The 26,222-nt window shown below is 45.1% G+C and overlaps 1 protein-coding gene across 1 annotated transcript in view; it reads left to right on the forward strand.

The window, feature by feature from the left end:
- The window catches only part of phf2 (PHD finger protein 2), a 130,255-nt gene that overhangs the window by 52,719 nt on the left and 51,314 nt on the right, over positions 1–26,222 (forward strand). The window contains exons 7-13 of the mRNA XM_082967765.1: positions 540–702; positions 4,735–4,822; positions 4,952–5,058; positions 9,956–10,047; positions 10,951–11,040; positions 20,924–21,277; positions 21,583–21,699. Of these exons, the coding sequence (XP_082823891.1) occupies positions 540–702; positions 4,735–4,822; positions 4,952–5,058; positions 9,956–10,047; positions 10,951–11,040; positions 20,924–21,277; positions 21,583–21,699 (1,011 nt within the window). The remainder of the gene's footprint in view (positions 1–539; positions 703–4,734; positions 4,823–4,951; positions 5,059–9,955; positions 10,048–10,950; positions 11,041–20,923; positions 21,278–21,582; positions 21,700–26,222) is intronic.

The following is a 26,222-nucleotide window of genomic DNA, read 5'->3' on the forward strand; positions in this document are numbered from 1 at the left end:
TTAATAACCTTATTTATCCAGGTAGGTTGATCAAGGTAGGAGCCGGTTAATAACCTTATTTATCCAGGTAGGTCAATCTAGGTAGGACACGGTTAATATCCTTATTTATCCAGGTAGGACCCGGTTAATAACCTTATTTTATCCAGGTAGGTTGATCAAGGTAGGACAGGGTTAATAACCTTATATAGTGCACTACTTAGGACCAGGGCCCTATTCCCTATATAGTGCACTACTTTAGACCAGGGCCCAATATAGTGCACTACTTTAGACCAGGGGCCTATATGTCTCTGTAGCATGACTCTAAAACTAACCATAAACAATCATAAACGATGATAAACTGGTCCTGATAGGGTTGTTGTTGTTGCTGCTACAGCTCTTGATCATAATGAATAAGATTACATGAACAGGGGGGGACCTGATCCCAGATCAGCGCTGCTACAGCTCTTGTTCTGTCTTCATGTTGTTGTTTCCAGGGGGGGACCTGATCCCAGATCAGCGCTGCTACTGCTCTTGTTCTGTCTTCATGTTGTTGTTTCCAGGGGGAGAAGATCTTCTTCCTGATCAAGCCCACGTCAGCCAACCTATCGCTGTACGAGCGCTGGAGGTCCTCAGCCAATCACACTGAGATGTTCTTCGCCGACCAGGTGGACAAGTGTTACAAGTGCACTCTGAAGCAGGGGCAGACCCTATTCATACCCTCAGGTTAGTGCACTCTGAAGCAGGGGCAGACCCTATTCATACCCTCAGGTTAGTGCACTCTGAAGCAGGGGCAGACCCTATTCATACCCTCAGGTTAGTGCACTCTGAAGCAGGGGCAGACCCTATTCATACCCTCAGGTTAGTGCACTCTGAAGCAGGGGCAGACCCTATTCATACCCTCAGGTTAGTGCAATCTGAAGCAGGGGCAGACCCTATTCATACCCTCAGGTTAGTGCACTCTGAAGCAGGGGCAGACCCTATTCATACCCTCAGGTTAGTGCACTCTGAAGCAGGGGCAGACCCTATTCATACCCTCAGGTTAGTGCACTCTGAAGCAGGGACAGACCCTATTCATACCCTCAGGTTAGTGCACTCTGAAGCAGGGGCAGACCCTATTCATACCCTCAGGTTAGTGCACTCTGAAGCAGGGGCAGACCCTATTCATACCCTCAGGTTAGTGCACTCTGAAGCAGGGGCAGACCCTATTCATACCCTCAGGTTAGTGCACTCTGAAGCAGGGGCAGACCCTATTCATACCCTCAGGTTAGTGCACTCTGAAGCAGGGGCAGACCCTATTCATACCCTCAGGTTAGTTCACTCTGAAGCAGGGGCAGACCCTATTCATACCCTCAGGTTAGTGCACTCTGAAGCAGGGGCAGACCCTATTCATACCCTCAGGTTAGTGCACTCTGAAGCAGGGGCAGACCCTATTCATACCCTCAGGTTAGTGCACTCTGAAGCAGGGGCAGACCCTATTCATACCCTCAGGTTAGTGCACTCTGAAGCAGGGGCAGACCCTATTCATACCCTCAGGTTAGTGCACTCTGAAGCAGGGGCATACCCTATTCATACCCTCAGGTTAGTGCACTCTGAAGCAGGGGCAGACCCTATTCATACCCTCAGGTTAGTGCACTCTGAAGCAGGGGCAGACCCTATTCATACCCTCAGGTTAGTGCACTCTGAAGCAGGGGCAGACCCTATTCATACCCTCAGGTTAGTGCACTCTGAAGCAGGGGCAGACCCTATTCATACCCTCAGGTTAGTGCACTCTGAAGCAGGGGCATACCCTATTCATACCCTCAGGTTAGTGCACTCTGAAGCAGGGGCAGACCCTATTCATACCCTCAGGTTAGTGCACTCTGAAGCAGGGGCAGACCCTATTCATACCCTCAGGTTAGTGCACTCTGAAGCAGGGGCAGACCCTATTCATACCCTCAGGTTAGTGCACTCTGAAGCAGGGGCAGACCCTATTCATACCCTCAGGTTAGTGCACTCTGAAGCAGGGGCAGACCCTATTCATACCCTCAGGTTAGTGCACTCTGAAGCAGGGGCAGACCCTATTCATACCCTCAGGTTAGTGCACTCTGAAGCAGGGGCAGACCCTATTCATACCCTCAGGTTAGTGCACTCTGAAGCAGGGGCAGACCCTATTCATACCCTCAGGTTAGTGCACTCTGAAGCAGGGGCAGACCCTATTCATACCCTCAGGTTAGTGCACTCTGAAGCAGGGGCAGACCCTATTCATACCCTCAGGTTAGTGCACTCTGAAGCAGGGACAGACCCTATTCATACCCTCAGGTTAGTGCACTCTGAAGCAGGGGCAGACCCTATTCATACCCTCAGGTTAGTGCACTCTGAAGCAGGGGCAGACCCTATTCATACCCTCAGGTTAGTGCACTCTGAAGCAGGGGCAGACCCTATTCATACCCTCAGGTTAGTGCACTCTGAAGCAGGGGCATACCCTATTCATACCCTCAGGTTAGTGCACTCTGAAGCAGGGGCAGACCCTATTCATACCCTCAGGTTAGTGCACTCTGAAGCAGGGGCATACCCTATTCATACCCTCAGGTTAGTGCACTCTGAAGCAGGGGCAGACCCTATTCATACCCTCAGGTTAGTGCACTCTGAAGCAGGGGCAGACCCTATTCATACCCTCAGGTTAGTGCACTCTGAAGCAGGGGCAGACCCTATTCATACCCTCAGGTTAGTGCACTCTGAAGCAGGGGCAGACCCTATTCATACCCTCAGGTTAGTGCACTCTGAAGCAGGGGCAGACCCTATTCATACCCTCAGGTTAGTGCACTCTGAAGCAGGGGCAGACCCTATTCATACCCTCAGGTTAGTGCACTCTGAAGCAGGGGCAGACCCTATTCATACCCTCAGGTTAGTGTACTCTGAAGCAGGGGCAGACCCTATTCATACCCTCAGGTTAGTGCACTCTGAAGCAGGGGCAGACCCTATTCATACCCTCAGGTTAGTGCACTCTGAAGCAGGGGCAGACCCTATTCATACCCTCAGGTTAGTGCACTCTGAAGCAGGGGCAGACCCTATTCATACCCTCAGGTTAGTGCACTCTGAAGCAGGGGCAGACCCTATTCATACCCTCAGGTTAGTGCACTCTGAAGCAGGGGCAGACCCTATTCATACCCTCAGGTTAGTGCACTCTGAAGCAGGGGCAGACCCTATTCATACCCTCAGGTTAGTGCACTCTGAAGCAGGGGCAGACCCTATTCATACCCTCAGGTTAGTGCACTCTGAAGCAGGGGCAGACCCTATTCATACCCTCAGGTTAGTGCACTCTGAAGCAGGGGCAGACCCTATTCATACCCTCAGGTTAGTGCAATCTAAAGTAGTGTTCATACCCTCAGGTTAGTGCACTCTGAAGTAGTGTTCAAACCCTCAGGTTAGTGCACTCTAAAGTAGTGTTCAAACCCTCAGGTTAGTGCACTCTGAAGTAGTGTTCATACCCTCAGGTTAGTGCACTCTGAAGTAGTGTTCATACCCTCAGTTAGTGTGTATTCTGTGTTAGTGTGTATATAATGTGTGTATTCTGTGTTAGTGTGTATATAATGTGTGTATATCATGTGTGTATTCTGTGTGGGTGTGTATGTAATGTGTGTATTCTGTGTTAGTGTGTATGTAATGTGTATATAATGTGTGGGTGTGTATATAATGTGTGGGTGTGTATGTAATGTGGGTGTGTAATGTGTGTATTCTGTGTTAGTGTGTATGTAATGTGTGTTCTGTGTGGGTGTGTATGTAATGTGTGTATGTAATGTGTGTATTCTGTGTTGGTGTGTATATAATGTGTGTATTCTGTGTTAGTGTGTATATAATGTGTGTATTCTGTGTTGGTGTGTATGTAATGTGTGTATTCTGTGTGGGTGGGTGTGTATATAATGTGTGTATTCTGTGTTAGTGTGTATATAATGTCTGTATTCTGTGTGGGTGTGTATGTAATGTGTGTATTCTGTGTGGGTGTGTATGTAATGTGTGTATTCTGTGTTGGTGTGTATGTAATGTGTGTATTCTGTGTGGGTGTGTATGTAATGTGTGTATTCTGTGTGGGTGTGTATGTAATGTGTGTATTATGTGTTAGTGTGTATATAATGTGTGTATTCTGTGTGGGTGTGTATGTAATGTGTGTATTCTGTGTTAGTGTGTATTCTGTGTTAGTGTGTATGTAATGTGTGTATTCTGTGTGGGTGTATGTAATGTATGGATATAATGTGTTAGTGTGTATATAATGTGTGTATAATGTGTGTACTCTGTGTGTGGGTATTTAATGTGTGTATTCTGTGTTAGTGTGTATGTAATGTGTGTATTCTGTGTTAGTGTGTATGTAATGTGTGTATTCTGTGTGGGTGTGTATATAATGTGTGTATTCTGTGTGGGTGTGTATATAATGTGTGTATTCTGTGTTAGTGTGTATGTAATGTGTGTATTCTGTGTTAGTGTGTATGTAATGTGTGTATTCTGTGTGGGTGTGTATGTAATGTGTGTATGTAATGTGTGTATTCTGTGTTAGTATGTATTCTGTGTTAGTGTGTATATAGTGTGTATTCTGTGTTAGTGTGTATATAGTGTGTATTCTGTGTGGGTGTGTATGTAATGTGTGTATATAGTGTGTATTCTGTGTTGGTGTGTATGTAATGTGTGTATATAGTGTGTATTCTGTGTGGGTGTGTATGTAATGTGTGTATATAGTGTGTATTCTGTGTGGGTGTGTATGTAATGTGTGTATTCTGTTCCCAGGTTGGATCAACGCTGTGCTGACTCCAGTGGACACTCTGGCCTTTTCTGGACACTTTGTCCACAACCTGAGTGTTGAGATGCAGATGAGGTGAGAAAACCTCTAGTATCAATGAGGAAGTGGAGACTTCGCTTTAAACTGACGTTATAAATCAGGAGGTCACAGCGTTTATCTGAAGTTATTATACATCTCGATGTGTCTTCTTCGTCCCCTCTCCAGAGCGTACGAGGTGGAGAAGCGTCTAAAGGTCAACTGTCTGACTCCGTTCCCCAACTTTGAGACGGCCTGCTGGTACGTGGGACGACACCTGCTGGAGAGATTTAAAGGTACACTATTTATTTTAAAACTTTTCCACTTCACGTCTGTTTTGGTTTTTACTTCACGTCTGTTACTTCACGTCTGTTTGGTTTCCACTTCACGTCTGTTACTTCACGTCTGTTACTTCACGTCTGTTTTGGTTTTTACTTCACGTCTGTTTTGGTTTTTACTTCACGTCTGTTACTTCACGTCTGTTTGGTTTTACGCCATGACTATTTAAGGTTCACCTCATTACTGCTTGTATGTTTTTTGACGACTTTTAGTTTTTTTTTTTTTAAATCCAAGACTATTTGTCTTTTAATCCACGACTATTAGTGTATGGGGACTACTTTGGATCTGTGACTATTGACTAGCGCCGTAATGCGTTTCCTGTTACCCTGGTGGCGTGTGTTCTCCCTACGGTCTGCTCAGCAGATGAGGACTTGGTTCTCCCTACGGTCTGCTCAGCAGATGAGGACTTGGATGCTCTAATATTATTACAGTCATTAAACGTCTTTCACAGATGATTAGGTTCAAAAGGCCTGGCGCAAGCACAATCACTAGCTCAATTACTGCTCTCCCTCCCTCTCTCTCTCTCTCTCTCTCTCCCTCTCTCTCTCTCTCTCTCTCTCCCCTCCCCTCTCTCTCTCTCTCTCTCTCTCTCTCTCTCTCTCTCTCTCTCTCTCTCTCTCTCTCTCTCTCTCTCTCTCTCTCTCTCTCTCTCTCTCTCTCTCTCCCTCCCTCCCCCCCTCTCTCTCTCTCTCTCTCTCGCTCTCTCTCTCTCTCTCTCTCTCTCTCTCTCTCTCTCTCCCTCCCCCCCTCTCTCTCTCTCTGTCTCTCTCTCTCTCTCTCCCTCCCCCCTCTCTCTCTCTCTCTCTCTCTCTCTCTCTCCCTCCCTCTCTCTCTCTCTCTCTCTCTCTCTCCCTCCCCCCCTCTCTCTCTCTGTCTCTCTCTCTCTCTCCCTCCCTCTCCCTCCCTCTCTCTCTCTCTCTCTCTCTCTCTCCCTCCCCCCCTCTCTCTCTCTCTCTCTCGCTCTCTCTCTGTGTGATTTAACTCCTCTCAGCTGGCCACAGAGCTCTGTTTACATTTCCACTGAATGCCTTTTCTCTCTCTGCTGTAATATGGCCAGATTGCCTTCTTAAAATAACATTGCCAACATACTGTAGGGGCTTACGTCGAAAATGGCAACGGATTCTCTATATAGTGCACTACTCACTACCAGGTCCCGTAAGGCTGGTAGTGCCCTATGTAGGGAATATGGTGCCATTTGGGATGCAAGTCTTCAGACCACAGTGGTTTCTTACCCACTATTCTCTTCAGGAGAATAGTTCTAATGTCCAGGTCATATATCTATCTCTTCGTCAGGGATCCTCTTGTCTTGGTACAGGAAGGTGTTTTTGGTGAGGTGAACATTGCTCATATAATTAATAGACCTGACATTATCCCTAATTGTATAGGATAGATATCATTCTCTCTGAACGGCCCTAGTTGTATAGGATAGATATCATTCTCTCTGAACGGCCCTAATTGTATAGGATAGATATCATTCTCTCTGAACGGCCCTAGTTGTATAGGATAGATATCATTCTCTCTGAACGGCCCTAATTGTATAGGATAGATATCATTCTCTCTGAACGGCCCTAATTGTATAGGATAGATATCATTCTCTCTGAACGGCCCTAATTGTATAGGATAGATATCATTCTCTCTGAACGGCCCTAATTGTATAGGATAGATATCATTCTCTCTGAACGGCCCTAATTGTATAGGATAGATATCATTCTCTCTGAACGGCCCTAATTGTATAGGATAGATATCATTCTCTCTGAACCGGTCGAAGCCCCACCTCGTCCTTGACCTACCCCACCCACCTGACAGGGTTCCATCTCTTGTCTTTTGATGTTATTAACGAGCAGCGTTTCCTGACTATCAGTGTAGAGGCAGCCTTCACAGACAAGACAGCTCGAGGCAGCCTTCACAGACAAGACGGCTCGAGGCAGCCTTCACAGACAAGACGGCTCGAGGCAGCCTTCACAGACAAGACGGCTCGAGGCAGCCTTCACAGACAAGACGGCTCGAGGCAGCCTTCACAGACAAGACGGCTCGAGGCAGCCTTCACAGACAAGACTGCTCGAGGCAGCCTTCACGGACAAGACAGCGCGAGGCAGCCTTCACGGACAAGACTGCTCGAGGCAGCCTTCACGGACAAGACAGCGCGAGGCAGCCTTCACGGACAAGACTGCTCGAGGCAGCCTTCACAGACAAGACTGCTCGAGACAGCCTTCACGGACAAGACTGCTCGAGGCAGCCTTCACAGACAAGACAGCTCGAGGCAGCCTTCACGGACAAGACGGCTCGAGGCAGCCTTCACGGACAAGACGGCTCGAGGCAGCCTTCACAGACAAGACGGCTCGAGGCAGCCTTCACAGACAAGACGGCTCGAGGCAGCCTTCACAGACGAGACAGCTCGAGGCAGCCTTCACAGACGAGACAGCTCGAGGCAGCCTTCACGGACAAGACAGCTCGAGGCAGCCTTCACGGACAAGACAGCTCGAGGCAGCCTTCACGGACAAGACAGCTCGAGGCAGCCTTCACGGACAAGACAGCTCGAGGCAGCCTTCACGGACAAGACAGCTCGAGGCAGCCTTCACGGACAAGACAGCTCGAGGCAGCCTTCACGGACAAGACAGCTCGAGGCAGCCTTCACGGACAAGACGGCTCGAGGCAGCCTTCACGGACAAGACTGCTCGAGGCAGCCTTCACGGACAAGACAGCTCGAGGCAGGCAACTAGAAGCGTGAATTAAACGGCCTTCAGCTTGCAGTAACGTGTTCCAGGATGCACTAACAGATGTTTTAGGGATTGTTTTCTGTTATTAAACCAGAACGGATCCAGTTTCAACAGCGTTGTGGAGGAAATAAACAGAGTTATATTTTCCTTTGCTGTGTATGAAATGTGCGGTGACAAGGCTCTGAAACGTGATAATGTAGATGTGTTGTGATTTGGTTAAATACTGACAGCAGTTAGGCTAGAGGGCGCCGTTACCTGACAGTACAAAGAGGCTTATAGGAAACGTTACAGCTCTGTACTGCTTCTGACTTCAGCTCAGTCAATGTTAAACAAATCAATGAACAGAATCCGAGATGTTTTAGTCGATTAATTAAACCTTTATTTCATCAGTTTGTCCCATTGAGGTTAAAATACCTCTTTACCAAGGGAGAGCTGTTCAGACCTCTTTACCCAGGGAGAGCTGTTCTGACCTCTTTACCAAGGGAGAGCTGTTCTGACCTCTTTACCAAGGGAGAGCTGTTCTGACCTCTTTACCAAGGGAGAGCTGTTCTGACCTCTTTACCAAGGGAGAGCTGTCAGACCTCTTTACCAAGGGAGAGCTGTTCTGACCTCTTTACCAAGGGAGAGCTGTTCTGACCTCTTTACCAAGGGAGAGCTGTTCTGACCTCTTTACCAAGGGAGAGCTGTTCTGACCTCTTTACCAAGGGAGAGCTGTTCTGACCTCTTTACCAAGGGAGAGCTGTCAGACCTCTTTACCAAGGGAGAGCTGTCAGACCTCTTTACCAAGGGAGAGCTGTTCAGACCTCTTTACCAAGGGAGAGCTGTTCTGACCTCTTTACCAAGGGAGAGCTGTTCTGACCTCTTTACCAAGGGAGAGCTGTTCTGACCTCTTTACCAAGGGAGAGCTGTCAGACCTCTTTACCAAGGGAGAGCTGTTCAGACCTCTTTACCAAGGGAGAGCTGTTCTGACCTCTTTACCAAGGGAGAGCTGTTCTGACCTCTTTACCAAGGGAGAGCTGTCAGACCTCTTTACCAAGGGAGAGCTGTTCAGACCTCTTTACCAAGGGAGAGTTGTTCAGACCTCTTTACCAAGGGAGAGCTGTTCTGACCTCTTTACCAAGGGAGAGCTGTTCTGACCTCTTTACCAAGGGAGAGCTGTTCTGACCTCTTTACCAAGGGAGAGCTGTTCTGACCTCTTTACCAAGGGAGAGCTGTTCTGACCTCTTTACCAAGGGAGAGCTGTTCTGACCTCTTTACCAAGGGAGAGCTGTTCTGACCTCTTTACCAAGGGAGAGCTGTTCTGACCTCTTTACCAAGGGAGAGCTGTCAGACCTCTTTACCAAGGGAGAGCTGTTCTGACCTCTTTACCCAGGGAGAGCTGTTCTGACCTCTTTACCCAGGGAGAGCTGTTCTGACCTCTTTACCAAGGGAGAGCTGTTCTGACCTCTTTACCAAGGGAGAGCTGTTCTGACCTCTTTACCAAGGGAGAGCTGTTCTGACCTCTTTACCAAGGGAGAGCTGTTCTGACCTCTTTACCAAGGGAGAGCTGTTCTGACCTCTTTACCAAGGGAGAGCTGTTCTGACCTCTTTACCAAGGGAGAGCTGTTCTGACCTCTTTACCAAGGGAGAGCTGTTCTGACCTCTTTACCAAGGGAGAGCTGTTCTGACCTCTTTACCAAGGGAGAGCTGTTCTGACCTCTTTACCCAGGGAGAGCTGTTCTGACCTCTTTACCAAGGGAGAGCTGTTCAGACCTCTTTACCAAGGGAGAGCTGTTCAGACCTCTTTACCAAGGGAGAGCTGTTCTGACCTCTTTACCAAGGGAGAGCTGTTCTGACCTCTTTACCAAGGGAGAGCTGTTCTGACCTCTTTACCAAGGGAGAGCTGTTCTGACCTCTTTACCAAGGGAGAGCTGTTCTGACCTCTTTACCAAGGGAGAGCTGTTCTGACCTCTTTACCAAGGGAGAGCTGTTCAGACCTCTTTACCCAGGGAGAGCTGTTCTGACCTCTTTACCAAGGGAGAGCTGTTCTGACCTCTTTACCAAGGGAGAGCTGTTCTGACCTCTTACCAAGGGAGAGCTGTTCAGACCTGTCTGAGGCTGTCAACATTAGTTTTAACGGTATTCTCTCTTGTTTCAGGTTTACACAAGGCCAACAGACAGCCAGCTCCCTACCTGGTCCATGGAGCTAAGATCATCAACGGAGCTTTCAGGGCCTGGACTAAGAAACAGGTGAGTTTGGTTTCCCCCATTTACATCTATTACAATTATATACCTTCAAATACCTGCTACTCTACATTACCAAAAGTATGTGGACACCTGCTGGTCAAACATCTCATTCCATAATCATGGGCATTAATATGGAGTTGGTCCCCCCCCTTTGCTGCTATAACAGCCTCCACTCTTCTGGGAAGGCTTTCCACTAGATGTTGGAAACATTGCTGCTATAACAGCCTCCACTCTTCTGGGAAGGCTTTCCACTAGATGTTGGAAACATTGCTGAGGGGACTTGCTTCCATTCAGCCACAAGAGCATTAGTAAGGTCAGGTACTGATGTTGGGCGATTAGGCCCTGGCTCGCAGTTGGCGTTCCAATTCATCACAAAGCTGTTCGATGTGGTTGAGGTCAGGGCTCAGTCAAGTTCTTCCACACCAATCTCGACAAACCATTTCTGTGCACGGGGGCATTGTCATTCTGAAACAGGAAAGGGCCTTCCCCAAACTGTTGCCACAAAGTTGGAAGCACAGAATCATCTAGAATGTCATTGTATACTGTAGCGTTAAGATTTCCCTTCACTGAAACTAAGGGGCCCGAACCATGAAAAACAGCCCCAGACCATTATTCCTCCTCCACCAAACTTTACAGTTGGCACTATGCATTCGGAAAGGTGGCATCCTACGACGGTGCCAAGTTGAAAGTCACTGAGCTCTTCAGTAAAGCCATTCTACTGCCAATGTTTGTCTATGGAGATTGCATTGCCTTGTGCTCGATTTCATACACCTGTCAGCAACGGGTGTGGCTGAAATAGCCGAATCCACGAATTTGAAGGGGTGTCCACATACTTTCTTCTATATTGTGTATAATCTGAAATATAAATCCATATTTAATTGTGTTGTAAATGTGTCGTTCCTCCAGGCTCTGTTAGAACATGAAGATGAGCTTCCAGAGAACATGAAGCCCACTCAGCTCATCAAGGACCTGGCCAAGGAGATCAGGATCTCAGAGGTACGTCTTCTTACCCTGTTCTACTGCCCTGTTCTACTGCCCTGTTCTACTGCCCTGTTCTACTGCCCTGTTCTACTGCCCTGTTCTACTGCCCTGTTCTGATCTATTCTGTTCTACTGCCCTGTTCTACTGCCCTGTTCTACTGCCCTGCCCTGTCCTACTGCCCTGTTCTACTGCCCTGTTCTACTGCCCTGTTCTACAGCCCTGTTCTACTGCCCTGTTCTACTGCCCTGTCCTACTGCCCTGTTCTACTGCCCTGTTCTACTGCCCTGTTCTACTGCCCTGTCCTACTGCCCTGTTCTGATCTATTCTGTTCTACTGCCCTGTTATACTGCCTTGTCCTACTGCCCTGTCATACTGCCCTTTTTTACTGCCCTGTTCTACTGCCCTGTTCTACTGCCCTGTCCTACTGCCCTGTTCTACTGCCCTGTTCTACAGCCCTGTTCTACAGCCCTGTTCTGATCTATTCTGTTCTACTGCCCTGTTATACTGCCCTGTTCTGATCTATTCTGTTCTACTGCCCTGTTCTGATCTATTCTGTTCTACTGCCCTGTTCTACTGCCCTGTTATACTATTCTGTTCTACTACCCTGTTCTGTTCTGTTCTCGATACGCATCGTCCCGGGTTCAAATGTTTAAGATCTGACTATATACCTGTTGATCAGGTCTAACAGATGGAATTCATCTGGCTGTATACCTGTTGATCAGGTCTAACAGATGGAATTCATCTGGCTGTATACCTGCTGATCAGGTCTAACATTAGATGGAATTCATCTGGCTGTATACCTGTTGATCAGGTCTAACATTAGATGGAATTCATCTGGCTGTATACCTGCTGATCAGGTCTAACATTAGATGGAATTCATCTGGCTGTATACCTGTTGATCAGGTCTAACATTAGATGGAATTCATCTGGCTGTATACCTGCTGATCAGGTCTAACATTAGATGGAATTCATCTGGCTGTATACCTGTTGATCAGGTCTAACAGATGGAATTCATCTGGCTGTATACCTGTTGATCAGGTCTAACAGATGGAATTCATCTGGCTGTATACCTGCTGATCAGGTCTAACAGATGGAATTCATCTGGCTGTATACCTGTTGATCAGGTCTAACAGATGGAATTCATCTGGCTGTATACCTGCTGATCAGGTCTAACATTAGATGGAATTCATCTGGCTGTATACCTGTTGATCAGGTCTAACAGATGGAATTCATCTGGCTGTATACCTGTTGATCAGGTCTAACAGATGGAATTCATCTGGCTGTATACCTGTTGATCAGGTCTAACAGATGGAATTCATCTGGCTGTATACCTGCTGATCAGGTCTAACAGATGGAATTCATCTGGCTGTATACCTGCTGATCAGGTCTAACAGATGGAATTCATCTGGCTGTATACCTGTTGATCAGGTCTAACAGATGGAATTCATCTGGCTGTATACCTGTTGATCAGGTCTAACAGATGGAATTCATCTGGCTGTATACCTGTTGATCAGGTCTAACATTAGATGGAATTCATCTGGCTGTATACCTGTTGATCAGGTCTAACAGATGGAATTCATCTGGCTGTATACCTGCTGATCAGGTCTAACAGATGGAATTCATCTGGCTGTATACCTGCTGATCAGGTCTAACAGATGGAATTCATCTGGCTGTATACCTGCTGATCAGGTCTAACAGATGGAATTCATCTGGCTGTATACCTGCTGATCAGGTATAACAGATGGAATTCATCTGGCTGTATACCTGTTGATCAGGTCTAACAGATGGAATTCATCTGGCTGTATACCTGCTGATCAGGTCTAACATTAGATGGAATTCATCTGGCTGTATACCTGTTGATCAGGTCTAACATTAGATGGAATTCATCTGGCTGTATACCTGTTGATCAGGTATAACAGATGGAATTCATCTGGCTGTATACCTGCTGATCAGGTCTAACATTACCATCAGAAAAAGTTTTGATCATTTTTGCTTTAAACAATCAGTATATATATATATATATATATGGTCATTTTTAGATATACAGGGTAAAGTTGATTTAATTTCATAGCTTGGACAGCAATCAGTTTTTCTACCTGCACGGCATGGTCGAAGCTGGGGAAGGCAGTATGCTCACGCTGAGTCAGTCAACTTCAGAAACGGTCTAAACCATTCGATTAGGAGACGGGGGTGAAATCCAAAGTTATGCTATATATTAATTGGCTATGTTATAGCACCTTTTTTAAGAGTAATATTTATAGCTCTAACACTTTATATCCCAGTTTCCCCCCTAACATTGCCCTTATTGATAGTGGGGTGGTAGATGCCCAGTTTACCCCCTTATTGATAGTGGGGTGGTAGATGCCCAGTTTACCCCCTAACATTGCCCTTATTGATAGTGGGGTGGTAGATGCCCAGTTTACCCCCTAACATTGCCCTTATTGATAGTGGGGTGGTAGATGCCCAGTTTACCCCCTTATTGATAGTGGGGTGGTAGATGCCCAGTTTACCCCCTAACATTGCCCTTATTGTTAGTGGGGTGGTAGATGCCCAGTTTACCCCCTTATTGATAGTGGGGTGGTAGATGCCCAGTTTACCCCCTAACATTGCCCTTATTGATAGTGGGGTGGTAGATGCCCAGTTTACCCCCTTATTGATAGTGGGGTGGTAGATGCCCAGTTTACCCCCTAACATTGCCCTTATTGATAGTGGGGTGGTAGATGCCCAGTTTACCCCCTAACATTGCCCTTATTGATAGTGGGGTGGTAGATGCCCAGTTTACCCCCTAACATTGCCCTTATTGATAGTGGGGTGGTAGATGCCCAGTTTACCCCCTAACATTGCCCTTATTGATAGTGGGGTGGTAGATGCCCAGTTTACCCCCTAACATTGCCCTTATTGATAGTGGGGTGGTAGATGCCCAGTTTACCCACTGTGGCTCAGCTCAGTTGTCTGGATACACCATAGACATAATGTACACTACTGGTCAACAGTGTGGACACACCTACTCATTCAAGGGTTTTTCTTTATTTTTTTACTATTTTCTACATTGTAGAATAATAGTGAAGACATCAGTAAACATTTGTTTACTGTAAAATAGTATTGTATCTGGTCAAACACCATTTTTTTCCAGAAGTTTACTAAGGATTGGTAACAGGCTGATTAGTTGGCTGTTTGGACGGGCTTTCCTATTCTTGGGTAGCGGAGAGACTTTAGCTTCCCTCCAGGCCTGAGGGCACACGCTTTATAGTAGGCTTGGATTGAAGATATGGCAAAAAGGAGTGGCAATATCGTCCGCTATTATCCTCAGTAATTTTCCATCCAAGTTGTGATTTTTCCCGGTGGCTTGTCATTGTTGACAGTCATTTTTTTGAACCTCTTCCACACTCACTTTACGGAATTCAAAATTACAACTTTCATAATTTGGTCAGATATACTTGGATGTTCTAGTGTCGGCGTTTGTTGCTGGCATGTCATGCCTAAGTTTGCTAATCTTGCCAATGAAAAAATATGTTAAAGTAGTTGGTAAATATCAGTGATGAAATGAGTCATCTGATTTTATGAATGATAGAGCTGTTTGTCTTTTTTCCACAAATGTCATTTAAGGTGCTTCAAAGGTTTTTTTTTACTATCATTCTTTATGTAATTTATCTTCGATTCATAGAGTAGCTTCTTCATCTTTAAATTCCGTTTAGTCACATGATTTCTCAATCTGCAGTACGTTTGCCAATCGGTTGTGCAGCCAGACTTATTTGCCATTCCTTTTTGCCTCATCCCTTTCAAACATACAATTTTTCAATTCCTCATCAATCCACGGGGATTTAACAGTTTTAACAGTCATTTCCTGAATGGGTGTTTATTAGTAACTGGAATAAGTAGTTTCATAAATGTGTCCAGTGCAGCGTCTGTTTGCTCCTCATTACACACCACAGACCAACAAATATTCTTTACATCATCAACATATGAATCACTACAAAACGTATTGTATGACCTCTTATACACTATATTAGGCCCAGCCTTTGGAACTTTGGTTTTCCTAGATATGGCTGCTATATTGTGATCACTACATCCGATGGATCTGGATACTGCTTTCAAGCTAATTTCTGCAGCGTTAATAAAGATGTGATCAATACATGTTGATGATTTCATTCCTGTGCTGTTTGTAAATACCCTGGTAGGTTGACTGATAACCTGAACCAGGTTGCAGACACTGGTTACAGATCGAAGCTTTTCCTTGAGTAGGCAGCTTGTTGAAAGCCAGTCAATATTAAGGTCACCCAGAAAATATACACTCAAGAAAGTATGTGGACACCTGCTCATCCAACATCTCATTCCAAAATCATGGGCATTAATATGGAGTTGGTCCCCCCTTTGCTGTTATAACAGCCTCCACTCTTCAGGGAAGACATTAATATGGAGTTGGTCCCCCCCTTTGCTGCTATAACAGCCTCCACTCTTCTGGGAAGGCTTTCCACTAGATGTTGGAACATTGCTGCGGGGACTTGCTTCCACCTAACCCACATTAATCCGTCGTACTGCCAGATGGTGAAGCGTGATTCATCACTCCAGAGAACGTGTTTCCACTGCTCCAGAGTCCAAAAGTGGCATGATGATTTTAGGTTTGTGTGCGGCTGCTCGGCCATGGAAACCCATTTCATGAAGCTCCCAACGAACAGTTCTTGTGCTGACGTTGCTTCCAGAGGCAGTTTGGAACTCGGTAGTGACTGACGATTTTTTACGCGCTTCAGCACTAAGCGGATCTGTTCTGGGAGCTTGTGTGGCCTACCACTTTGTGGCTGAGCCGTTGTTGCTCCTAGACGTGCTTCACAATAACAGCACATACAGTTGACCCGGGGGGAAGCTCTAGCAGGGCAGAAATTTCATGAACTGACTAGTTGGAAATGTGGCATCCTATGACGGTGCCAAGTTGAAAGTCACTGAGCTCTTCAGTACGGGCCATTCTACTGCCAATGTTTGTCTATGGAGATTGCATGGATGTGTGCTCGATTTTATACACCTGTCAGCAACGGGTGTGACTGAAATAGCCGAATCCACTAATTTGAAGGGGTGTCCACATACTTTTGGCCATGTTGTGTATATCTCTGTTGATATCACATATGTTATCAAGCATTTCACACATATTAACCACATACTGACTGTTAGCGCTTGGTGGTCTATAGCATTGAACCGAATCGCATCAATTCGTTCCTCCTAATCAAACTGAATCGTTCCAAATCTTTCCTCCTAATCAAACTGAATCGTTCCAAATCTTTCCTCCTAATCAAACTGAATCGCTCCGAATCTTTCCTCCTAATCAAACTGAATCGCTCCGAATCATTTCAAACTAAAACGTTCCTGTGTTGTATCAGTCCACGTTCTAGATAGGTATCGTTCCTGTGTGGTATCAGTCCACGTTCTAGATAGGTATCGTTCCTGTGTTGTGGTATCAGTCCATGTTCTAGATAGGTATCGAATCGTCTTCAAAGGGAAATATGCACATCCTAGTTTACCATCCCTAGTTTACCATCCCTAGTTTACTATCCCTAGTTTACTATCCCTAGTTTACTATCCCTAGTTTACCATCCCTAGTTTACCATCCCTAGTTTACCATCCCTAGTTTACCATCCCTAGTTTACCATCCCTAGTTTACTATCCCTAGTTTACTATCCCTAGTTTACTATCCCTAGTTTACTATGCCTAGTTTACTATGCCTAGTTTACCATCCCTAGTTTACCATCCCTAGTTTACCATCCCTAGTTTACCATCCATGGTTTACCATCCCTAGTTTACTATCCCTAGTTTACTATCCCTAGTTTACCATCCCTAGTTTACCATCCCTAGTTTACTATCCCTAGTTTACTATCCCTAGTTTACTATCCCTAGTTTACTATCCCTAGTTTACTATCCCTAGTTTACCATCCCTAGTTTACTATCCCTAGTTTACTATCCCTAGTTTACCATCCCTAGTTTACTATCCCTAGTTTACCATCCCTAGTTTACTATCTCTAGTTTACCATCCCTAGTTTACCATCCCTAGTTTACCATCCCTAGTTTACTATCCCTAGTTTACCATCCCTAGTTTACTATCTCTAGTTTACCATCCCTAGTTTACCATCCCTAGTTTACTATCCCTAGTTTACTATCCCTAGTTTACTATCCCTAGTTTACCATCCCTAGTTTACCATCCCTAGTTTACTATCCCTAGTTTACTATCCCTAGTTTACTATCCCTAGTTTACCATCCCTAGTTTACTATCCCTAGTTTACCATCCCTAGTTTACCATCCCTAGTTTACTATCCCTAGTTTACCATCCCTAGTTTACTATCCCTAGTTTACCATCCCTAGTTTACCATCCCTAGTTTACTATCCCTAGTTTACTATCCCTAGTTTACCATCCCTAGTTTACCATCCCTAGTTTACCATCCCTAGTTTACTATCCCTAGTTTACTATCCCTAGTTTACTATCCCTAGTTTACCATCCCTAGTTTACCATCCATGGTTTACCATCCCTAGTTTACTATGCCTAGTTTACCATCCCTAGTTTACCATCCCTAGTTTACTATCCCTAGTTTACCATCCCTAGTTTACTATCCCTAGTTTACCATCCCTAGTTTACCATCCCTAGTTTACTATCCCTAGTTTACCATCCCTAGTTTACCATCCCTAGTTTACTATCCCTAGTTTACTATGCCTAGTTTACCATCCCTAGTTTACTATCCCTAGTTTACTATCCCTAGTTTACCATCCCTAGTTTACTATCCCTAGTTTACCATCCCTAGTTTACCATCCCTAGTTTACTATCTCTAGTTTACTATCCCTAGTTTACCATCCCTAGTTTACTATCCCTAGTTTACTATCCCTAGTTTACTATCCCTAGTTTACCATCCCTAGTTTACCATCCCTAGTTTACTATCCCTAGTTTACCATCCCTAGTTTACTATCCCTAGTTTACCATCCCTAGTTTACCATCCCTAGTTTACTATCCCTAGTTTACTATCCCTAGTTTACTATCCCTAGTTTACCATCCCTAGTTTACCATCCCTAGTTTACTATCCCTAGTTTACCATCCCTAGTTTACTATCCCTAGTTTACCATCCCTAGTTTACCATCCCTAGTTTACCATCCCTAGTTTACCATCCCTAGTTTACCATCCCTAGTTTACCATCCCTAGTTTACCATCCCTAGTTTACTATCCCTAGTTTACCATCCCTAGTTTACTATCCCTAGTTTACTATTCCTAGTTTACTATCCCTAGTTTACCATCCCTAGTTTACCATCCCTAGTTTACCATCCCTAGTTTACTATCCCTAGTTTACTATCCCTAGTTTACTATCCCTAGTTTACCATCCCTAGTTTACCATCCCTAGTTTACTATCCCTAGTTTACTATCCCTAGTTTACCATCCCTAGTTTACTATCCCTAGTTTACCATCCCTAGTTTACCATCCCTAGTTTACTATCCCTAGTTTACTATCCCTAGTTTACTATCCCTAGTTTACCATCCCTAGTTTACCATCCCTAGTTTACCATCCCTAGTTTACCATCCCTAGTTTACTATCCCTAGTTTACTATCCCTAGTTTACCATCCCTAGTTTACCATCCCTAGTTTACCATCCCTAGTTTACTATCCCTAGTTTACTATCCCTAGTTTACTATCCCTAGTTTACCATCCCTAGTTTACCATCCCTAGTTTACTATCCCTAGTTTACTATCCCTAGTTTACCATCCCTAGTTTACCATCCCTAGTTTACCATCCCTAGTTTACTATCCCTAGTTTACTATCCCTAGTTTACCATCCCTAGTTTACTATCCCTAGTTTACTATGCCTAGTTTACTATCCCTAGTTTACTATCCCTAGTTTACTATCCCTAGTTTACCATCCCTAGTTTACCATCCCTAGTTTACCATCCCTAGTTTACCATCCCTAGTTTACTATCCCTAGTTTACTATCCCTAGTTTACTATCCCTAGTTTACCATCCCTAGTTTACCATCCCTAGTTTACTATCCCTAGTTTACTATCCCTAGTTTACTATCCCTAGTTTACTATCCCTAGTTTACTATCCCTAGTTTACCATCCCTAGTTTACTATCCCTAGTTTACTATCCCTAGTTTACTATCCCTAGTTTACTATCCCTAGTTTACTATTCCTAGTCAAGACACATTCTAGTAATGACCTTTGTCCCCCTTTACTCTACACACTACACAGTCTACACACTACACACTACACAGTCTACACACTACACACTACACACTACACTCTACACACTCTACACTCTACACTCTACACAGTCTACACTCTACACACTACACAGTCTACACTCTACACAGTCTACACACTACACACTACACAGTCTACACACTACACACTACACTCTACACACTCTACACTCTACACAGTCTACACTCTACACACTACACAGTCTACACTCTACACAGTCTACACACTACACAGTCTACACACTACACACTACACAGTCTACACTCTACACAGTCTACACACTACACAGTCTACACACTACACAGTCTACACACTACACACTCTACACACTACACACTCTACACTCTACATAGTCTACCCACTACACAGTCTACACTCTACACACTCTACACTCTACACAGTCTACACACTACACAGTCTACAGACTACACACTACACAGTCTACACACTACACAGTCTACACTCTACACAGTCTACACACTACACAGTCTACACACTACACAGTCTACACACTACACACTCTACACACTACACAGTCTACACACTACACACTCTACACTCTACACACTACACAGTCTACACTCTACACACTACACACTCTACACAGTCTACACACTACACAGTCTACACTCTACACACTACACACTCTACACTCTACACACTACACTCTACACAGTCTACACACTACACAGTCTACACTCTACACACTACACACTCTACACTCTACACACTACAGTCTACACACTACACAGTCTACACTCTACACACTACACACTCTACACTCTACATAGTCTACCCACTACACAGTCTACACTCTACACACTCTACACTCTACACAGTCTACACACTACACAGTCTACAGACTACACACTACACAGTCTACACACTACACAGTCTACACTCTACACAGTCTACACACTACACAGTCTACACACTACACAGTCTACACACTACACTCTACACAGTCTACACTCTACACAGCTCCCTACACGCTCCCTACACAGTCTACACACTACACAGTCTACACACTACACAGTCTACACTCTACACACTCTACACTCTACATAGTCTACCCACTACACAGTCTACACTCTACACACTCTACACTCTACACAGTCTACACACTACACAGTCTACAGACTACACACTACACAGTCTACACACTACACAGTCTACACTCTACACAGTCTACACACTACACAGTCTACACACTACACAGTCTACACACTACACAGTCTACACACTACACAGTCTACACTCTACACACTCTACACTCTACACAATCTACACACTACACAGTCTACAGACTACACAGTCTACACACTACACACTCTACACTCTACACAGTCGACACACTGAGTGAAGGAGCTCTGTTTGCGTGTCTCTCTGCGTAATACTATATACTTTTGTGCGGCATAATTTTTGTAAACGGACCGTATACGACGCTCTGTTTTGCATAAAGTTTTGTAGAGCCCTTTCATAGTAACAGTACAGACATGACCTATATCCGAACTGCATTATGGGTGTTGTAGTGAACTGGGTTACTAACTGTCCTGTGAACGTACAGCTCAGACTGTGTTGTCATGGTTCAGAGTAAAATATAAGAAGAAAAAATTATAAAGTGATTGTCCTTGGATAAAGACATCTTGGATAACTGACCGTTTTGTTGTTGTCGTCCAGAACTCGGCTAAAGCCATTAAGAGTGATTCGGGTAGCAAGGCCCCAGTGGAGGAACCTCCTGCTGCCCCGTTAGAGCCTGAGGACCCTGCTTCCCCCTCCAGCGACCCCTCTCCGTCCCCTCCTCCCCGGGAGAAACCAGCCAGGAAGAAGGCCTCCAAACCACCCAAACCTCCAAAGGTCCCCAAAGCGAAGGAGGGAGGGAAGAAGAAAGGAAAGAAAGAGAAGGAAGTCCCTGCTCCTCCTCCTCCTCCTCTTCCTCCATCGAAGCCCTCCAGCCTGGCAGCTCTGGAGTCTCACGCCAAGGACATCCTCAGCAAGATGGACCAGCCCAAGAAGGGCAAGATGGGGGGCAAGGTGAGCTATTAACCTGTTTAACCATGTTTAACCTGACTGGGCACAAACACACCCCTATAGGCCTAAATGGACCAGCCCAAGAAGGGCAAGATGGGGGGGCAAGGTGAGCTATTAACCTGTTTAACCATATTTAACCTGACTGGGCCTGGAACAAACACACCCCTATAGGCCTAAATGGACCAGCCCAAGAAGGGCAAGATGGGGGGCAAGGTGAGACAAATCAAATGTTATTGGTCACATACACAAGGTTAGCAGATATTACCTGTCACCTATATGATGTCATATCTGTGTTACCTGCTTCCCAGGCGACTAAGAACGTCCTGAGCATGTCGGAAAAGGAGACCTGTAAGCAGAACGACGTGGAGAAGTTTGAGATCCGAGAACAGAACAAGAAACAGACGGAAGCCAAGTGGAAATATAAGGTAAGATACAGATACAAGTTGAGTTAGGTTAGATACAGGTTGAGTTAGGTCAGGTACAGGTTGAGTTAGGTCAGATACAGGTTGAGTTAGGTCAGGTACAGGTACAGGTTGAGTTAGGTCAGATACAGGTACAGGTTGAGTTAGGTCAGATACAGGTTGAGTTAGGTCAGGTACAGGTTGAGTTAGGTCAGATACAGGTTGAGTTAGGTCAGGTACAGGTTGAGTTAGGTCAGATACAGGTTGAGTTAGGTCAGGTACAGGTACAGGTTGAGTTAGGTCAGATACAGGTACAGGTTGAGTTAGGTCAGATACAGGTTGAGTTAGGTCAGGTACAGGTTGAGTTAGGTCAGATACAGGTTGAGTTAGGTCAGGTACAGGTCAGATACAGGTTGAGTTAGGTCAGATACAGGTTGAGTTAGGTCAGATACAGGTTGAGTTAGGTCAGATACAGGTTGAGTTAGGTCAGGTACAGGTCAGATACAGGTTGAGTTAGGTCAGGTACAGGTTGAGTTAGGTCAGATACAGGTTGAGTTAGGTCAGATACAGGTTGAGTTAGGTCAGATACAGGTTGAGTTAGGTCAGATACAGATACAGGTTGAGTTAGGTCAGGTACAGGTTGAGTTAGGTCAGGTACAGGTTGAGTTAGGTCAGGTACAGGTTGAGTTAGGTCAGATACAGATACAGGTTGAGTTAGGTCAGATACAGGTTGAGTTAGGTCAGGTACAGGTTGAGTTAGGTCAGATACAGATACAGGTTGAGTTAGGTTAGATACAGGTTGAGTTAGGTCAGGTACAGGTTGAGTTAGGTCAGATACAGGTTGAGTTAGGTCAGATACAGGTTGAGTTAGGTCAGATACAGATACAGGTTGAGTTAGGTCAGGTACAGGTTGAGTTAGGTCAGGTACAGGTTGAGTTAGGTCAGGTACAAGTTGAGTTAGGTCAGGTACAGGTTGAGTTAGGTCAGGTACAGGTTGAGTTAGGTCAGATACAGATACAGGTTGAGTTAGGTCAGATACAGGTTGAGTTAGGTCAGGTACAGGTTGAGTTAGGTCAGATACAGATACAGGTTGAGTTAGGTTAGATACAGGTTGAGTTAGGTCAGGTACAGGTTGAGTTAGGTCAGGTACAGGTTGAGTTAGGTCAGGTACAGGTTGAGTTAGGTCAGATACAGATACAGGTTGAGTTAGGTCAGGTACAGGTTGAGTTAGGTCAGGTACAGGTTGAGTTAGGTCAGGTACAGGTTGAGTTAGGTCAGATACAGATACAGGTTGAGTTAGGTCAGATACAGGTTGAGTTAGGTCAGGTACAGGTTGAGTTAGGTCAGATACAGATACAGGTTGAGTTAGGTTAGATACAGGTTGAGTTAGGTCAGATACAGGTTGAGTTAGGTCAGATACAGATACAGGTTGAGTTAGGTCAGATACAGGTTGAGTTAGGTCAGATTTAGGTTAGATACAGGTTGAGTTAGGCCAGATACAGAACAGGTTGAGTTAGGTCAGGTACAGGTTGAGTTAGGTCAGATACAGGTTGAGTTAGGTCAGGTACAGGTTGAGTTAGGTCAGATACAGGTTGAGTTAGGTCAGGTACAGGTTGAGTTAGGTCAGATACAGATTGAGTTAGGTCAGATACAGATACAGGTTGAGTTAGGTCAGATACAGAACAGGTTGAGTTAGGTTAGATACAGGTTGAGTTAGGTCAGATACAGGTTGAGTTAGGTCAGATACAGGTTGAGTTAGGTCAGGTACAGGTTGAGTTAGGTCAGATACAGGTTGAGTTAGGTAAGATACAGATACAGGTTGAGTTAGGTCAGGTACAGGTTGAGTTAGGTCAGATACAGATACAGGTTGAGTTAGGTTAGATACAGGTTGAGTTAGGTCAGATACAGGTTGAGTTAGGTCAGATACAGGTTGAGTTAGGTCAGGTACAGGTTGAGTTAGGTCAGGTACAGGTTGAGTTAGGTCAGATACAGGTTGAGTTAGGTCAGATACTGGTTGAGTTAGGTCAGATACAGGTTGAGTTAGGTCAGATACAGGTTGAGTTAGGTCAGATACAGGTTGAGTTAGGTCAGGTAGAGGTTGAGTTAGGTCAGATACAGGTTGAGTTAGGTCAGATACAGGTTGAGTTAGGTCAGGTACAGGTTGAGTTAGGTCAGATACAGGTTGAGTTAGGTCAGGTACAGGTTGAGTTAGGTCAGGTACAGGTTGAGTCAGGTCAGATACAGAACAGGTTGAGTTAGGTCAGATACAGGTTGAGTTAGGTCAGGTACAGGTTGAGTTAGGTCAGATACAGGTTGAGTTAGGTCAGGTACAGGTTGAGTTAGGTCAGATACAGGTTGAGTTAGGTTAGATACAGGTTGAGTTAGGTCAGATACAGGTTGAGTTAGGTCAGATACAGATACAGGTTGAGTTAGGTCAGATACAGGTTGAGTTAGGTCAGATTTAGGTTAGATACAGGTTGAGTTAGGCCAGATACAGAACAGGTTGAGTTAGGTCAGGTACAGGTTGAGTTAGGTCAGATACAGGTTGAGTTAGGTCAGGTACAGGTTGAGTTAGGTCAGATACAGGTTGAGTTAGGTCAGGTACAGGTTGAGTTAGGTCAGATACAGATTGAGTTAGGTCAGATACAGATACAGGTTGAGTTAGGTCAGATACAGAACAGGTTGAGTTAGGTTAGATACAGGTTGAGTTAGGTCAGATACAGGTTGAGTTAGGTCAGATACAGGTTGAGTTAGGTCAGGTACAGGTTGAGTTAGGTCAGATACAGGTTGAGTTAGGTAAGATACAGATACAGGTTGAGTTAGGTCAGGTACAGGTTGAGTTAGGTCAGATACAGATACAGGTTGAGTTAGGTTAGATACAGGTTGAGTTAGGTCAGATACAGGTTGAGTTAGGTCAGATACAGGTTGAGTTAGGTCAGGTACAGGTTGAGTTAGGTCAGGTACAGGTTGAGTTAGGTCAGATACAGGTTGAGTTAGGTCAGATACTGGTTGAGTTAGGTCAGATACAGGTTGAGTTAGGTCAGATACAGGTTGAGTTAGGTCAGATACAGGTTGAGTTAGGTCAGGTAGAGGTTGAGTTAGGTCAGATACAGGTTGAGTTAGGTCAGATACAGGTTGAGTTAGGTCAGGTACAGGTTGAGTTAGGTCAGATACAGGTTGAGTTAGGTCAGGTACAGGTTGAGTTAGGTCAGGTACAGGTTGAGTCAGGTCAGATACAGAACAGGTTGAGTTAGGTCAGATACAGGTTGAGTTAGGTCAGGTACAGGTTGAGTTAGGTCAGATACAGGTTGAGTTAGGTCAGATACAGGTTGAGTTAGGTCAGATACAGGTTGAGTTAGGTCAGATACAGAACAGGTTGAGTTAGGTCAGATACAGGTTGAGTTAGGTCAGGTACAGGTACAGGTTGAGTTAGGTCAGGTACAGGTTGAGTCAGGTCAGATACAGAACAGGTTGAGTTAGGTCAGATACAGGTTGAGTTAGGTCAGATACAGGTTGAGTTAGGTCAGATACAGGTTGAGTTAGGTCAGATACAGGTTGAGTTAGGTCAGATACAGAACAGGTTGAGTTAGGTCAGATACAGGTTGAGTTAGGTCAGGTACAGGTACAGGTTGAGTTAGGTCAGGTACAGGTTGAGTCAGGTCAGATACAGAACAGGTTGAGTTAGGTCAGATACAGGTTGAGTTAGGTCAGATACAGGTTGAGTTAGGTCAGATACAGGTTGAGTTAGGTCAGGTACAGGTTGAGTTAGGTCAGGTACAGGTTGAGTTAGGTCAGGTACAGGTTGAGTTAGGTCAGATACAGGTTGAGTTAGGTCAGATACAGGTTGAGTTAGGTCAGATACAGGTTGAGTTAGGTCAGATACAGGTTGAGTTAGGTCAGGTACAGGTTGAGTTAGGTCAGGTACAGGTTGAGTTAGGTCAGGTACAGGTTGAGTTAGGTCAGGTACAGGTTGAGTTAGGTCAGATACAGGTTGAGTTAGGTCAGGTACAGGTTGAGTTAGGTCAGGTACAGGTACAGGTTGAGTTAGGTCAGGTACAGGTTGAGTTAGGTCAGGTACAGAACAGGTTGAGTTAGGTCAGATACAGGTTGAGTTAGGTCAGATACAGAACAGGTTGAGTTAGGTCAGGTACAGGTTGAGTTAGGTCAGATACAGGTTGAGTTAGGTCAGATACAGGTTGAGTTAGGTACAGGTTGAGTTAGGTCAGGTACAGGTTGAGTTATGTCAGGTACAGGTTGAGTTAGGTCAGATACAGAACAGGTTGAGTTAGGTCAGGTACAGGTTGAGTTAGGTCAGATACAGGTTGAGTTAGGTCAGATACAGGTTGAGTTAGGTCAGATACAGGTTGAGTTAGGTCAGATACAGGTTGAGTTAGGTCAGGTACAGGTTGAGTTAGGTCAGATACAGGTTGAGTCAGGTCAGATACAGAACAGGTTGAGTTAGGTTAGATACAGGTTGAGTTAGGTCACATACAGGTTGAGTTAGGTCAGATACAGGTTGAGTTAGGTCAGATACAGGTTGAGTTAGG

This window comes from Salmo salar, chromosome 22, assembly GCF_965601325.2.
Source record: "Salmo salar chromosome 22, fSalSal1, whole genome shotgun sequence".
Lineage (NCBI taxonomy): Eukaryota > Metazoa > Chordata > Actinopteri > Salmoniformes > Salmonidae > Salmo > Salmo salar.